Source organism: Littorina saxatilis, linkage group LG6, assembly GCF_037325665.1.
Source record: "Littorina saxatilis isolate snail1 linkage group LG6, US_GU_Lsax_2.0, whole genome shotgun sequence".
NCBI classification, from domain to species: Eukaryota; Metazoa; Mollusca; class Gastropoda; order Littorinimorpha; family Littorinidae; genus Littorina; species Littorina saxatilis.
Window position 1 is genome coordinate 11,893,230 of NC_090250.1, and position 15,234 is coordinate 11,908,463.

The window sequence follows — 15,234 nt, forward strand, 5'->3', positions numbered from 1 at the left end:
CGACCCCGAGATACACATATTTCGAGAGAGAGAGAGAGAGAGAGAGAGAGAGAGAGAGAGAGAGAGAGAGAGAGAGAGAGAGAGAGAGAGAGAGAAAGAGAGAGAGAGAGATAGTAGATAGGTAGATACATAGATCGATAGATAGATAGATCAATAGATAGATGGATAGATAAATAGATAGAGAGAGAGAGAGAGACTCAGAAACAGATAGAGAGAGAGAGGGAGATAGGTAGATAGGTAGATCGATAGATAGATAGATAGATAAAATAATAATAATAATAATAAATAACTTTTCTATAGCGCGAGTCCCATCAATTGGCTCCAGGCGCTTTACAAATTCATTATAGAATAAACTAGCACAAATCAACAAGCAAACAAAGCATACATTTAACTGAGACATAACACCAAGAACCCAAGCACTAAGCAAAAACTTAGCGTACAATGTTAAAAGTACACACACACGCACACACACACACACACACACACACACACACACACACACACACACACACACGCACGCACGCACGCACGCGCACACACAAAGATACCATTGACAAATAGACCATAAAGCACATACAGGGTAGAGAGTTCCAAAACAGAATAGAGTTGTGGAGAGTCTACTCAGGCTAAGCAAAGGCTTTACGAAACAGGTATGTTTTGAGTTGTGTTTTGAAGGAGGAAAGGCTGCTGGAGTCACGGATAGAACTTGGAAGCGAGTTCCAGACGGTCGGAATCTGGTACCTAAAGGTTCTTTCACCAAAGGTCTTGGTCCTGGTTTTGGGGATGCGAAGGAGTTTTTCAGAGGAGGATCTGAGAGAACGGGATGGCTCGTAGATACTGAGGGAATGGGACAAATAGGGGGGAAGTGTTTTCTCAAAACAGCGGTACCCTAACAGAGCCAGCTTGTACTCGATTCTATACTTCATAGGAAGCCAGTGAAGGGTGGTAAGTAGGGGAGTGACATGGTCTTTCTTAGACTTCTGCAGAATGAGCCTTGCAGCACTGTTCTGGACTCTCTGTAAGCGATCAAGTTCTTCAGTGGGGAGGCCGGCAAGCAATGAGTTGCAGTAGTCAAGTCGACTCAGGATCAGAGAGGAGACAAGTTGAACAGTGGCTTGGAGTGTCAGGAATGATCTGACAGAGGAAATCTTGCGCAACTCAAAAAAGGCACATTTACAAACAAAACTAATGTGTTTTTGCATTGTCAGAGCAGAGTCCAGGTACACGCCTAGGTCCTTAACAGCGGTTTGGGAGACAATCTGAGTGTCGCCTATTGTCAGGGAAGTACAGTCAATCTGATTTAAAGCATGCCTTGAGCCTGACAGCATCACCTCAGTTTTTGAGTCATTCAGCTTGAGTTTATTGTCTATCATCCAGTCTTTAACTGACTCAATGCAGCGCTCAGTGTTTTTAACCACTTTTGGAAAATCACTGGGGGGAGCAGAATCCTCTATTTGGGTGTCGTCGGCATACTTGTGGTGTTCGCAGCCATGCCTCGAGATGACGTCAGATAGGTCCTGTGTGTATAGTGTAAACAGAACCGGGCCTAGAACAGAGCCCTGAGGTACTCCGTGCTTCAGGGGAACAGGGGATGATTCTTTTTGACCTATTTGTACTCTTTGAAAGCGTTCGGAGAGATATGACACGAACCACTGGAAGGCTTTGTCGGCAATTCCAAACGTGAACTGTAGTCTCTTTAGGAGGACGTCGTGGTCGATGGTGTCAAATGCCGCCGAAAGGTCCAAGAGTGCGAGCACAGACACTTCCTTGTTGTCAGCACTGGTCAGCAGCTTGTCAGTTACGTAAAGAAGAGCGGTTTCTGTGCTATGATTTTTCTTGTATGCGGACTGATGGACGTCCAAAAGATCATTACTCAGCAGATGTTCTTGGAGCTGCGCTAGCACACACTTTTCTAACAGCTTGGTCAGAAAGGGTAAGTTTGAAATGGGTCTATAGTTCTTTAAGCACTCCGTGTCTAGGCCTGGCTTTTTAAGAAGTGGTGTTATGACTGCCTCTTTAAACTGTGCAGGCACAGACCCAGACTGAAGAGAAAGGTTTAAGATTCTCGTTACAACAGGAACAAGAAAATCCAGGCAAGTTTTCATGAGTGACGTGGGAATGGGGTCAAGTGTGCAGGATTTTGGAGCACATTTTGAAATAAGTTCAAAAACAAACTTCTCAGAAACAGGGCTAAACCGTGTAAGGGGGGTCCCTGAAAATGCGGCGAAGGACATTTGTGTTTTGGATGAGTCGAGACCTTTGCGAATGTCAGAGATCTTCTGGTCAAAGAAATTGCTGAAAGTCTCGGGGAGTTCTGATGGGGGAATCAATTTAGGGAGGGCAGTGGCTTTCTTCTTCGCGAATAGCTCATCTGTTACAGAAAACAGAGCCTTGGTGTCTTTGCACTCAGCGAGGCGGGATGTATAGTATTCCTGCTTGGCACTGGTGTGGAGAGCTTTGATGTCGTCAAGCTGTTGACGATAAATCTGACGGTGAACTGTCAGGCCTGACGTTCTCCATAACCTCTCCCACTTGCGTACGAGCCGTTTGTGGTCCTTTATATCTTCGGACATCCATGGGGCTGAGGGACGATCAGTGACTTGCCTGGTGACAAGGGGGGCGTGGCTGTCCATCAGCTGACGTAGACAGGTGTTGAAGACCATCAAGAGGTCTGTGTCTGGCGTGTCGGCAGCAGTGGAGGCGGCAAACACCCTCACGTCTTCCCTGAACTTGTCCACGTTCATCTTCTTCAGGTTTCGTGACGCAGACCTGTTTACACTACACATTGAGCGTAGTAAACTACGATTTTGGTCCCCAAACTACGCAACTACGCATGCTTGTCTTATACTACGCAAACGTTTCGTTTCGACTACACATTTTGACATTTTGAATACGCAAAAACGCGAGCGAGTTCCGATCCATAATTTGTACTAACCGGTTGTGTACTGCGTGCAAAACATGCCCGGCGCCCGCGAGAGTAGCGTAGTCAGTTGGTCTTGCTGCTGTTAATACAACTATCGCGGGCGTTTCAGCACATACTTTTCTGAACGCGGTCACTTCGTAGCTCATTCTTTCTGGAGGGAAAGAAATGGCTACAGCGACGAACACGGATTCAGAAGACTTTGGCGATCAACCGCCACGGAGCAAAAAAAAGAAGCTTGGTCAAACTCCCAGCAAGGCTTTTCTGCCAAAGTACTATGTGGAGCATCCATGCCTAGTTTCGTGGAGAAAAGGGAAGCATTTTGCCCACTGCATTGTGTGCAACACGGCTTTTTCAGAGAAGCACAGTGGGCTTTACGACCGTGTAACCGCCACAAGAAAAGCACTTCTCATGAGGAATTCGAGAAATCCCGACCAAAGCAGAGTAAAAATTGGACTGTTTTGTGAAGAAACCCGTGCCAGGGAAAGAAGACGCAAGACAAGCTCACTTTTGAGAGATCGGTAACCAGAGAAGAGGCAATGACCTGCCATATTATTATTATTATTGCCGACGCAAATTTGCCTTCATGTTGATACACATACTCCCAGTCCCTACTTTTTGTGACTTGATGTTCTCAGATTGTCACTGGTCTTGAATAGGGGGTCCCACTGTATATGAACTGCATACCCCTCAACATAGCTTTTTTTTAACAAATGCATGGGTGAAACTTTTCCGCCTTAGGGCGGAAATCCGCCAAATGAAATTGGTCAAATAAAGAATTCCTTATTTTGAAAATCTGTAAAAAAAATAAAAAAAAAATTTTTTTTTTCGCCGGCGATCCGATCTGTATTTTCTCTAACACAGTGACCGGACATCGCTAAATCTTTGTTTCCCTGAGCGCGCGAATTATCGGACTACATAAGCGTCATTGATTGACTACAGCTTGGCATTTGTTATCATTGTTTACTGTGCAAATTTGTGTGTTTGAGATACCAGGAAAGGCCTACTTTTACCCTTAAAAAGCCTGATTTTTCGTTTTCTTCCGGGGGGCTTCGCCCCCCTGGGCCCCCTAAGAGGGCGTTGCCCCTGCACCCCACCAGGGCGTGGGCGGCCCCTGGACCCCGGCCTCATTTTCCTTATTTTTAATTCTGATCAGTTTCACCCATGCAAATGTTCCAAACTAGTTAATAATTTTTTTCTTAACAAATAAACTTAATGCTTGGCTTGTATTTTTGTGGGGGCTTTGTTTGTATTTGTATGAGGAGTATTGTTCACATTGTAATAGTTTTGTTTGGAGTGTTGAGTGTTTGTTTTAGTACGGTATAAGTAACTGTTCTGTTTTGCGGTTTGGGTTGATCAAATTAAAATACTACACATTCACCTGCCAAACTACACTTTTGCCTTATTTTCACACCCAAAACTACACATGGTACATTTCAGGGGTAGGCAGGTCTGGTGACGTGACCGTTCTTACTGCAGGCTTGGGCTTCTGAATGCTGATGTTGAAGAAAAGAGCTGAGTGGTCGGATATCTGACAGTCTCTCACAGAAAATGAGCGTGTTGGATTGTCGGCCTCACGCACAACAAGCCAGTCAAGAGTGTGACCATCTGTATGTGTGGGTTCATTGATCAGCTGAACAAGACTATAGTCCTTCAGAAATGTCTTTACTCGGTTCACTGAACTGTTTGCCTGTGCGTCGAAGTGACAATTAAAATCACCAACAAGCAAGTGTTTCTTTGTGTGGTACATTTCAAGAAGGTCTGGGAGTTCGTTCAAGAAATCCGTGTCTTTCAAACCGTTCTTTTTGCTGGGGGGAGGACGGTAGATGCATACAAAAAACAAAGATGACTGTTGATGGGAGTAGTGCATTTCAACAGCTTCAAAAGAAAGAAACTGTAGACGCTTGAAAAACAGGTTGTTGGTAAGGTGAGTGGCGTGAATGATACATATCCCGCCCCCTCTTCTGTCCGTTCTAGGAAAGGACTGAGTCGTGTGAGTGGAAGGGGTCATGTCTTTGATAGTAGCGTCATCACCATTCTCGCACAGCCAAGACTCCGTGATAATTGCAAGATCAATGTGATCGTCAATAATTAGGTCACGAATGATGTGTGTTTTCGGCCTGCAGGAACGAGCATTTACATGGAAAGCGTTTATGCCAGGGTGATTATGAGAGTACGATGAAGAAACAATGGAAGAGGTATGCACTTGAATGAGGTTGCTTGTGATCACACCGCGAGTTGGGCGGTCAGACAGGGTTGGTGTGTCCACGACAGGGGAGATAACCACTGGAATAGTCTTACCTCGTTGTTTGCGGCGACCACCGCGGTACGGGCGACGTTTACCTTTTTTTCGCTGAAAAGGACAGGGTGGGGTGCGTAGAAGTTGTAAATCTGACAGATGTTGTAAAAATCCCGGGGACACATGCACAGGCTTTCCCTGTAAACACAGGAGTTCTGCTCGGCTGTACTTGACACAAGGTCGCACAGCTGTAGTCACAACACTGTGCACCGGAGCGGTGCGCTTGTACTCTTGCTCAGTATCAGCCGTGTTGACGATAGCCGTGAGCGAATCCTTAGTTGACAGCAGTGTAGAGAGAAGGGATAGTCCGATCAGAAACATGGAGATATCTCTCCAGCCCAGCATCCAAAGATGCCAAAACTGGTACCACTCTGTGGGTCTCAACATGACGAAGACAAATATCACAACATAAAAAGCGATCAAGGTTAATTGACACTATAATTAACCAAAACACGCAGAGCACGTCACCTCAAGCCTGTTAGGCGATGGTGAACACTCGTCTGGTGACCCTGATATGGTCAATTGTCCTGTTTGTACTCTTACCAGCTACTTATCCCGTACCACGCCCATTAGGTCTAGGGACCAAAAACTGCTCTTCATCTCAGTTGGCACTGAAAGGAGCAAGGACTTGTCGCGGGTCACTTTGGTAAGATGGGTCTCTACGCTTATTAAACAAGCGTATGCGTGGTGGCACAGACAAGTTGGGATTGGGCATTCTGTCCTTCCTATGAAGTTGTCAAGAACTCATGAAGCCAGAGCCTGGGCTACTTCTCTGGCAGTCCTCCGCTCAGGCGTGCTGGCAGAGGTCTTAGACGCTGCCTACTGGAAATCACAGGGCGTTTTCATCAACTTTTACCTGCGAGATGTGGCCAGCACTCGTCATGGTGGCAGTAGCTCCCTACCAGCCTTTGTCGCTGCTGGACAAGTGGAATTTTGTTTTCCCACCTCCTTCATTAGCATTCTGCTGTATGTGAGTTGGGATAAGAATGTAATTTAATTGAAAATTTTCATCTAAATTTTAATTTGATTATATACTTACCCAACTCACATAGTTGATACCCGCCCGCCTGCCCCGCTTTTGGGGTTTTTATGGGGGTTTTTTCCTAAAAAAGAGGGAAATTTTTCTATGTTCGCTTTCGATTGAATGATTCAAAGATGGCGGCAAGGTCAGGAAGTCACGCGTGACTTTGTCATGTTAAGGGGTCAAGGTAGCTCTTTTTTAGGGTGACCTCCCCTTGTTACCAAGGCGATGCTATTCAGCGTCCTAGCACTAAACTGGAGTAAATTGCTGTATGTGAGTTGGGTAAGTATATAATCAAATTAAAATTTTCAATTTTGCTTCAACATTGTGGGATGGCTGCAGTGATGTTCAATTACTAAAGCTCAATTCTTTGTACCGTCATGCTGCTAAGCTTATCCTGCATGAATCGCACATGTCTACAGAAATGAAGTTAAACAGCCTTAAATTCCTTCCCCTCAAAACCCATCTTGCATACAATAAGGCATTCTGATAATTCTTGCTCCACAGCTATCGCCAATTGTCTCTCTGACCAAACTCGAAAGTCCTACGCGAATCTATCAAAAGAAGAATACAGAGTGATCTCCCATATGTTGTTCACGAGCAGTGTTCATGAGACAAAAATGATTGCAGATTGGCCGACTTCGACAGTGATCTCCATTCTGTTCTTCACAGTTATGATAAAGACATCGTTCTAAGGTCAAAATAAGTCGAAAATTTGGGACTGCTGCCGGAAGGAGACCGTAAAGTATATATGGTTGCATCACTGTAAAAAAAAATCGTCTGCTCCAGCGAGGGCCGAAACCAAACGGTTGATTATCACGTGACATTTATGCCATATTTAGAGTTGTTTGCAGAGTAAATACATCCGCGAAAAATAGCTTGCTTGAAACTGTCTAAAATAAAAATTCCTCTGTAATTTAAACATTACAAAACACCATGAAAAATCATTATCGACGATCGCGAATCTGCTTACATCCATAACACATTACAAAAAGTTCTGAATATGTACAAAAATCGGTTTCCTTGCCAGACAAGGATACTCAAGGCATCCTGTCAGGGAGAGAATGAGCCGAACTCATTTTGACCTGAGGTCAGGATGACAATAAGGATGTCTTAATGTTTAAAATAGTTCATGGTGATGTGCCCAAATAATTATGTGCAATCGTATTTTACACACGTTATAAAGAGGTATGGGTCTCACAATTTACTCCCACCAATTCCTCGTATAGATCTTTATAAATCAAGCTTTGCTTTTTCAGGATTATCTCTGTGGAATTCTACACCAATTGAAATCAAACGATCCACATCTTTAAAAGCCTTTAAGTGTGTAGGCTATTATTCCCTGATAAATGTGCCATTTGTTGACAGTGTCGCCAGCAGTGCAGTCAACTGGAATCCGTCATTTCGACTGTGCAGGGAAATGGCCTCCTCAAAGAACAGCTCTTTCCAGTCATTGTGGGAAGGTCAGTTTGTTGTCTGTTATCTACACTGTATGTTGCTGGAGAGTTCTCAACTCATTTTGAGGATATCTATAATGTTGGTAGGAGCATGTTTGTCTGACTGTAGCTATGCCAAACAGCCACCGCTCTGTGCCAGAAAAATGGTGGAAGGCATGGGTTGGTCACTTTAAATAAAAATACCAGCTAAACTGTTTGGTGAACTTGTATGTCATCTGCATATTTTTTGTACAGGAGACATTGAAGAAGATAACTGTGTAGTTGATTTTTATGTACATCAACAATCCGCCGAGAAAATCTGAGTTATATCTGAAAATCGGGTACTGCGCGACGCCGTGAGCGGTGGCACTGAGTTCGAGCAAGACGCGTGTTGGGTTACTTTCTTTACTATCGCTCTTACGTACTAACTACACGTCCAAAAATAACACAAATTTGCAACCAATCAGAGGAAAAATTTCTCTAAAGGCGTCTCTAACTGTTCACCCCCACCGTTGCGGGAAACAGCCGTGTGGGACACTTCCGTCTCAAGTCGGACGCCGCAGTAAGAACGATCTCCAGCAACAGACGCTGATACGGTACAGCTATCTGCTCGCTCCTAAGCCACTCCCCCACACTGACACCAATTAAACCTCCAACTGTGCTGTTAACCCGTGATTTGTAAAAATGTAAAAATATTTTACAAATTACGTCGAACCTAAAACCGCGATTTGTAAAAATGTAAAAAAAACCATTCATTTCTCTATTCAGCCTATTGTCCCATCGCTGGGAAATTCGGATCGCTTCCTCCCGGTGGAAAGCTAGCAGCAACAGTCGCGCTACCCCAAAGTCAAGGGATCCATTAGATTTGTTTTTCTTTCTTTTTTCATTTCTTTATTGTCCTATATCGCTGGCGAATTCGGATCGCTTTCTCCTAGTGAAAAGCTAGCAGCAACAGAGTCGCGCTTGTGATCCAAGTTGTGGAATGTGTCCAAGATGTGGAATGTGTCCAAGTTGTGGTATGTGTCCAAGATGTGGTATGTGTCCAAGTTGTGGTATGTGTTCAAGATGTGGTAATGTGTCCAAGATGTGGTAATGTGTCCAAGTTGTGGTATGTGTCCAAGTTGTGGTATGTGTCCAAGATGTGGAATGTGTCCAAGTTGTGGTATGTGTCCAAGTTGCGGTATGTGTCCAAGTTGTGGTATGTGTCCAAGATGAGGTAATGTGTCCAAGTTGTGGGATGCGTCTAAGATGTGGTCTGTGTCCAAGTTGTGGTATGTGTCCAAGATGTGGTATGTGTCCAAGTTGTATGTGTCCAAGATGTGGTATGTGTCCAAGACATGGTAATGTGTCCAAGTTGTGGTATGTGTCCAAGTTGTGGAATGTGATGGGACAGTAAAGAAATGAAAAAAAAAATCTAATAGATTCATTGACTTTGGGGTAGCGCTACTCTGCTGTTGCTAGCTTTCCACTGGGAGGAAGCGACCCGAATTTCCCAGCGATGGGACAATAAATAAAAGAGAGAAAAATCTGATAGATCCCTTTACTTTGGGGTAGCGCGACTCTCTTGCTGCTAGCTTTCCACTGGGAGGAAGTAACCCGAATTTCCCAGCGACGGGACAATCTAGTAATGAAAAATGAAAAAAAAAAAATTCTAAACATCAACAGTCGCGCTACCCCAAAAGTCAAGGGATTTTGTTTTTGTGCGTTGACTTTGGAGATGACAAGAAAATATCGGGAGCATTAACGTGATTTGTAAAAAAAAGTTACAAATCACGGGGCGCGCAAACCCCTAAATTTTAACCCCCAGGCTCAAAACTGTAAGGTTCAGCAGCTAAAGTTGCTTCTGTCATGAATACTGCTTGTGACGTCATCAGAATTTTTACCCAGAATTCACCACTTCCGTACTCTCGCGGACGTTCGCGATACAATGGCCGCCAGATCGGAACGCGAAAACGCTTCGCTTCAGCCACGAAATTCGTCGGATTATGGCCCAAAACAATTCCGAAATAAACTAAACCCTGTGAGGGAAGGTGAGAAAACAATTTCCTACAGCATGCATAAGTCTGGTTAACCTATTTAGTCACGCCAAAACGCAAATGAACGTGTTTTTGACACCAAAAATAGCCTGTTGGGGTCCTTTAAGTAAACTACCAGAGTAGGAATTCTTGCATGGTTATAGAGGCCTCCAGGACCGTTCTTGAAGTAATAAACACTTGTATACAACTCTCCTGTGTTCACTTTCAAGTGAATAACTATCGTTCTGATATCATTTTAAAGTGAAGCTAAAGAAACCTGGTATCGGCACTGCTGTGCATCTCCTATGATCTCAATGGTATCAAGGCACGGGTCATAGCCCTTTGCCGCGACAAGGTTTGCCGATACCGGCACTTGTCTTGTCTAGACAGTGACGTCATTCATAGATGACGCCAATCATAAATGACGTTTTTCAAGGGAACTTATGCTTTCAAGTGTTGCTGCTTCCAGTGACAGGAAGGTATAGAGATTGATCATTGTATACAATCAATTTATCATTGTATACACAAATTACACAAACGTCATCTTGTGAGGGACCAAAAAATATTGAAACTCTCGGATGATTTTTTTGTGTGGTATCAACCTCGACCTACGGTCTCGGTTGATACCACAAAAAAATCATCCTCGAGTTTCAATATTTTTCGGTCCCTCACTCGATGACGTTGTGTAATCTCTATGTCCACACTTAGGAATGGCCAAATCACCGGCCCGATCGCCAGGGGCATGTCATGTATAATTCACAGACTTGCCCAATTTGCAGAATCTGCAACATTTTTGTCCGTTTTGCCGAGATTGTGTAAAGGCTTTTAAAACTGGCCTATTTCACGAAATCAGCAACCAATTTTAGGTTTTAAAGTTCTCAAAAGCCTTTGGTATCACCACCACACATAGACAGCTAGATTTTCGAATGGATACAGATCACAATAATCCATAAGTTAATAATGATAATAATTGTCAGTAAGTACTGGTGTCTCATGACTGATGTGAACCAGTTGATTGGCTAATGGCGATGCGCTTAAATCTGTTTGCGTACTCTTGGAGTGCGCTAACTTTTCCACAGAGCGTATTCTTACGCCCTTTACCAAAGCGAGACTGTACTCTCATCCTCAGAATTAATTAATGACATGTAGCTTATATTCTCCACAATACCAATGATTATGACTATAAATTTCCTGCTTCTCAATTAAAGCAGAAGTGTTTTTTTCTGACAGATTGCATGTGCCTGTGCCACAGTTGCCACTGATCTAAAAATAGAACCCGCTGTGTCTAATTTTTCAGTTTCGACTTGCGAAGATTCCTCTCATAATTATGCCATGTTAGTGGCATGTAGCTTATTATCCACATTACCAAATGATGAGTTAGTATACAATTCCCAGCAGCTAACAGAAAACACAAGTGTTATTCCGATAACGTAGCAGCTAGATCAGCACGTAGCAAACTACACTGAAATACGACTGCATCTGTTCAGTAAATGAACGTTTTCCGAATTATTATTTCAAGGCAAGAACAATCGGAATTGAAAACGTGTAGGGTTTAGAACGTTCTTACCGATTGTACATCGCAAAATGCCCAACAAAACCAAAACCATCCATCAGATTATTATGAAAATCGGGTTTTAAACGTAAATTAATGCTATCTATCTTATTATCTCGGTGGTTTGATCTAGATAATCATCACTTTTGAGACATTTTATCAAACAGTAAAAGTCGTTTTTATCGGAAGTAGCGTCAGTGGACTTACTCGGTTTTTTCAGCACACGGCAGAGTTGCTTTTAGTTTCACCTCAGTTACCTCACTAAGCAGCTCTCCTCTTTTTAAGTTAAGTTTTGAGAGTGCGGTAGACACAAAGTCTAAGTCAACTGGGCTTTCCAGAAAACTGTGGCAGTCTCCACCTTCGTGAACTATGATTTCTGTTTTCTTCAGAAGCCGTGACAACACCGCTGGCATTACTCGCATGTATCCGCACAGATTTTATTTATAACTGATAAAAACAATATGAATCAGGATTTGAGATTCCATGATTCGCATGGACGAGGCCGAGAATCGGCGATGTCTTCAGTCGCTCGACAGGGCTGTGAACAAGCTTCGGCCATCACGGCTCAGGGTGACTGGGTTGCACAAACGGCTTTGTTTACGTTTTTCTCCCGTCAAGTGCTCGGCGTACAAATAACGTTTAGGCAAGAAATATACCGCATTAATTAGTCGAATACTTCTTCTTTCTGATGATATCCTTTTGAGATCGATTGTACATCGCAAAACTTCCAAAAAATTATATCAAATATTTCATTTGCTTTGCACGTTTTCTCGCCAACGTCCGTTCCCGCTTAATGTTACATGTAAATGAAGCTGAGAAACAAAGCTTTTAATTGGTTATCATTTCTAGGTCAACCAATGAAACAACGCGAAGCACTCTGAGATTGTGTGAGCATACTGTCAGGCCTGACATGCCACAGAGCGTGACGCAATGGCATCCGGTGGTCACGGGGCCCTCGGTTTGAGAGTTGTTATCTGTTCTAGCGCAACAAATACAAACAACCATCACCACAGAAACCAAGATAAGACTTCAAACTTTTGTTTCATTCAGTTTTTATATTTAGTCAAGTTTTGACTAAATATTTTAACATCGAGGGGGAATCGAAACGAGGGTCGTGGTGTATGTGTGTGCGTGTGTGCGTGCGTGCGTGTAGAGCGATTCAGACCAAACTACTGGACCGATCTTTATGAAATTTGACATGAGAGTTCCTGGGTATGATATCCCCGAACGTTTTTTTCATTTTTTTGATAAATGTCTTTGATGACGTCATATCCGGCTTTTCGTGAAAGTTGAGGCGGCACTGTCACGCCCTCATTTTTCAACCAAATTGGTTCAAATTTAATCACATATTCTTACTCCAATTCTTATGAATGCATTGACTTTAGTCCCACATGCTAGATGTCGAAAAACCTCTCAAATTACCTGCCCTTAGTAGGGTGGTAACCAAGCTAAAAGCGACGCCATAGCCGTTGCTATGGCCTGACCTTGCTCGGTTACCCATAACACCCTGCGCACCACGTGAGCGCCAGCATCCGTAATAATCATTCTCGACTTTCGACAACACACGGTGGACGTGTCCGAATTTCGCTCTCACTTTTGGCCTTCACATGCCTGCTTGTCCGTGAGACTAGCCGGTTTCCTGTGGGTCTACCTGTCCGTCTACCTTTTGGTGAGATCTTTCCTGTTTATGTTTGGTTGAATGGTGTTAGCTTTGTGTTGAACATGCACGCAGAAGTTTTTTGTTCTGGGTGACTGTTTTTCGCCGGTCTTAAAATGGCCGACAACAAAGCTAAACTCGGCGCGAGACTGGAAGGTGGCAAAGCTCTTAGCCTGGTTTAGTAACTATTCCTAAGAGTAGCCTAAGAACTTTGATTTGCCTATTTTGCGGGTCGTAGATCCGTCAAACAGCACTTCTTTTTATGTTCCTATCCCTCCGAGGGTGGGTTCAGTTCTTTCACAGCTCGCTTCCCCTGTTGGGGTTAATCAGCCTTTAGGCTCCTTATAGACTTTTTGTTGGATCGTCGTCGGTGCGACTGATGGGGGGGGGAGTAGCCGTGTGGCTATTCTTTCCCCTTTCTCTGTGTAAGAGGAATCAGTCAATGTCCTCCTTTTGGGGGGACTTAACGATGTTTTGTGTCTATATTCTCGGCTGTTTCAGGCGCGATCGGCGGTTCCCGCCCTCCCGTTTCGTCAGCTTCGCACTGTGGCCTAGTGCAAATGGCCTGTTCGGTTCAGCCCGTTTTTTGCCTCTGGTGGCTCTGGGCTGTTCTCGAGCACCCCTTCCTTTTAGGAGGGGGGGCCTGCTCCCTGCCTGCGTCTAACCACTCTGATTACCGCCGGTACTTCACAGTGTGTTACGCAGCCCCCCGCCATTGGGGGGGGATAGGGGGGCGCTCCTGCGTCGCACCGTCGCCTGGTGCAAACGGCCAGCTCGGTTCAGTCCTTTCTGCCACTGGTAGGCTGGGTTGTTCGCGAGCACTCTCTCCGTAAGGAGAGGGGGTCTGCTTCCTCTCTTTCTCTTCCCGCTCAGCTTGCTTTTAGCACTGCTGCGGTGGGAAGTCAGCTCTCTCCCCTGGTGGGAGAGGGAGAGGGGGGGCATGGTAAGTCGCAGCCTGGCCTTGGCCATCCCTGTCCCATTGGGGGCGGGGGGCTGCTGCTTCCTCTCTTTTCTCTTCCCGCTCGGCTTGCTTTTAGCACTGCTGCGGTGGGAAGTCAGCTCTCTCCCCGGGTGGGAGAGGGAGAGAGGGGGCTCGGTAAGTCACGGTCTGGGCTTGTCCCACTCTGCCCTTTGCGGGCAGGGGGCTGTGTTAGCTTCCCACCCTTTCCCGCCCCCCGGGCGCGTTGGGGTGGCGGCTTTCCAGGCTACGTTACATACCCCTTCTCTGCTCCATTTGGGGCAGGGTGGGGGGTGTCAGTGGCTCACTCTTTCCCGCCCGCTGGGCAGGATCGGGTGGGGGCTGGAGCAGCGTTCCATCCTGTCCCTCCCTCTGGGTCGGACGGGGTGGGCGCTGTTGGACTGTCTTCACAGTCTGTGCCTCTATTGTCCTGGCCCGACAGTCGTCCTCCTCCCCTATCGGGTTGTGTGGTCGGTGGGCTATAGGACTACGGCAGGTGGACGGAGGGGGGTCGGCCGTTTTTCGGTTCGTCTCTCTCCGTCGCTCTTACTGCTGCGACGAGCCACCCCCCTCCTCATCTGGGGGTGGCTTGGCTCAGGCCTTGCTACACAGTGGGGGTGCTATGTACGGCTTTCCAGGCTACCTTACATACTCCTTCTCTGCTCCGTTTGGGGCAGGTGGCTGTGTTGGCTGCCCGCGCGGTCGCGAAACAATGAGCTTGACTCTCTTTTGTTCTCGGCAGGGTGTCTCGCACAGTGGTCAGGGAACAATGAGCTTTGCTCCGTTTTGTTCTCTGCACGGGCTGTGCCGGCTGGCTACATGGTCAGGCGGAGACAGAACGTACCCTTTCTCTCCAGTCTCCCATTCTTTGTGTTCACAATGATCTGCAGGGACTCGGCTTTAGTATCGCCTGGCCGGTGGTCATTGTCCGTAGCCAGCATAGGTCACCCCCCCCCCCCCCCTCCTAGGGGTGGGTGAGTGATAGGGCTACTTGACTTCGGCAGGTGGACGAGCGAGGATCGGCCGTTTACGGCCGTTTCTCTGTTTCAGTCCTTACCCCCTCTTGGGGTTACGGCTGTGCTGGACCGCCCCCCTCCCCACTTGGGGTGGGTTGTGGTCATACCAGGTAGTCTGGTTCTTAGCACTGGGATGCTTCTCTCGCACAGCGGGTGGGGTAAGACGCGCCGGGCCCGGCTTTGTCTTGCTTCTCCACTCTCTCTTCTTCTTGGCAGAGATCTGTGCCAGTTACCAACCCCTCTTCCCCCCACCTCTTGTTCAGGTGGGCGGTTTTGGGTTGGCAGTCAGAGACTGATCACGCTTTTCATCCACACTCTTGGCGGGTTATTGGCAGGAGATTTAGTGCGCGACCTCCCCTG

General features: G+C 45.8%; 1 protein-coding gene across 1 annotated transcript in view; it reads left to right on the plus strand.

Annotated features, from left to right (window-relative positions):
- Positions 1-15,234, plus strand: part of LOC138968507 (serine/threonine-protein kinase PLK4-like) — a 106,801-nt gene that overhangs the window by 63,269 nt on the left and 28,298 nt on the right. Inside the window, exon 14 of the mRNA XM_070341076.1 lies at positions 7,609-7,703. Coding sequence (XP_070197177.1) covers positions 7,609-7,703 — 95 coding nt within the window. The remainder of the gene's footprint in view (positions 1-7,608; positions 7,704-15,234) is intronic.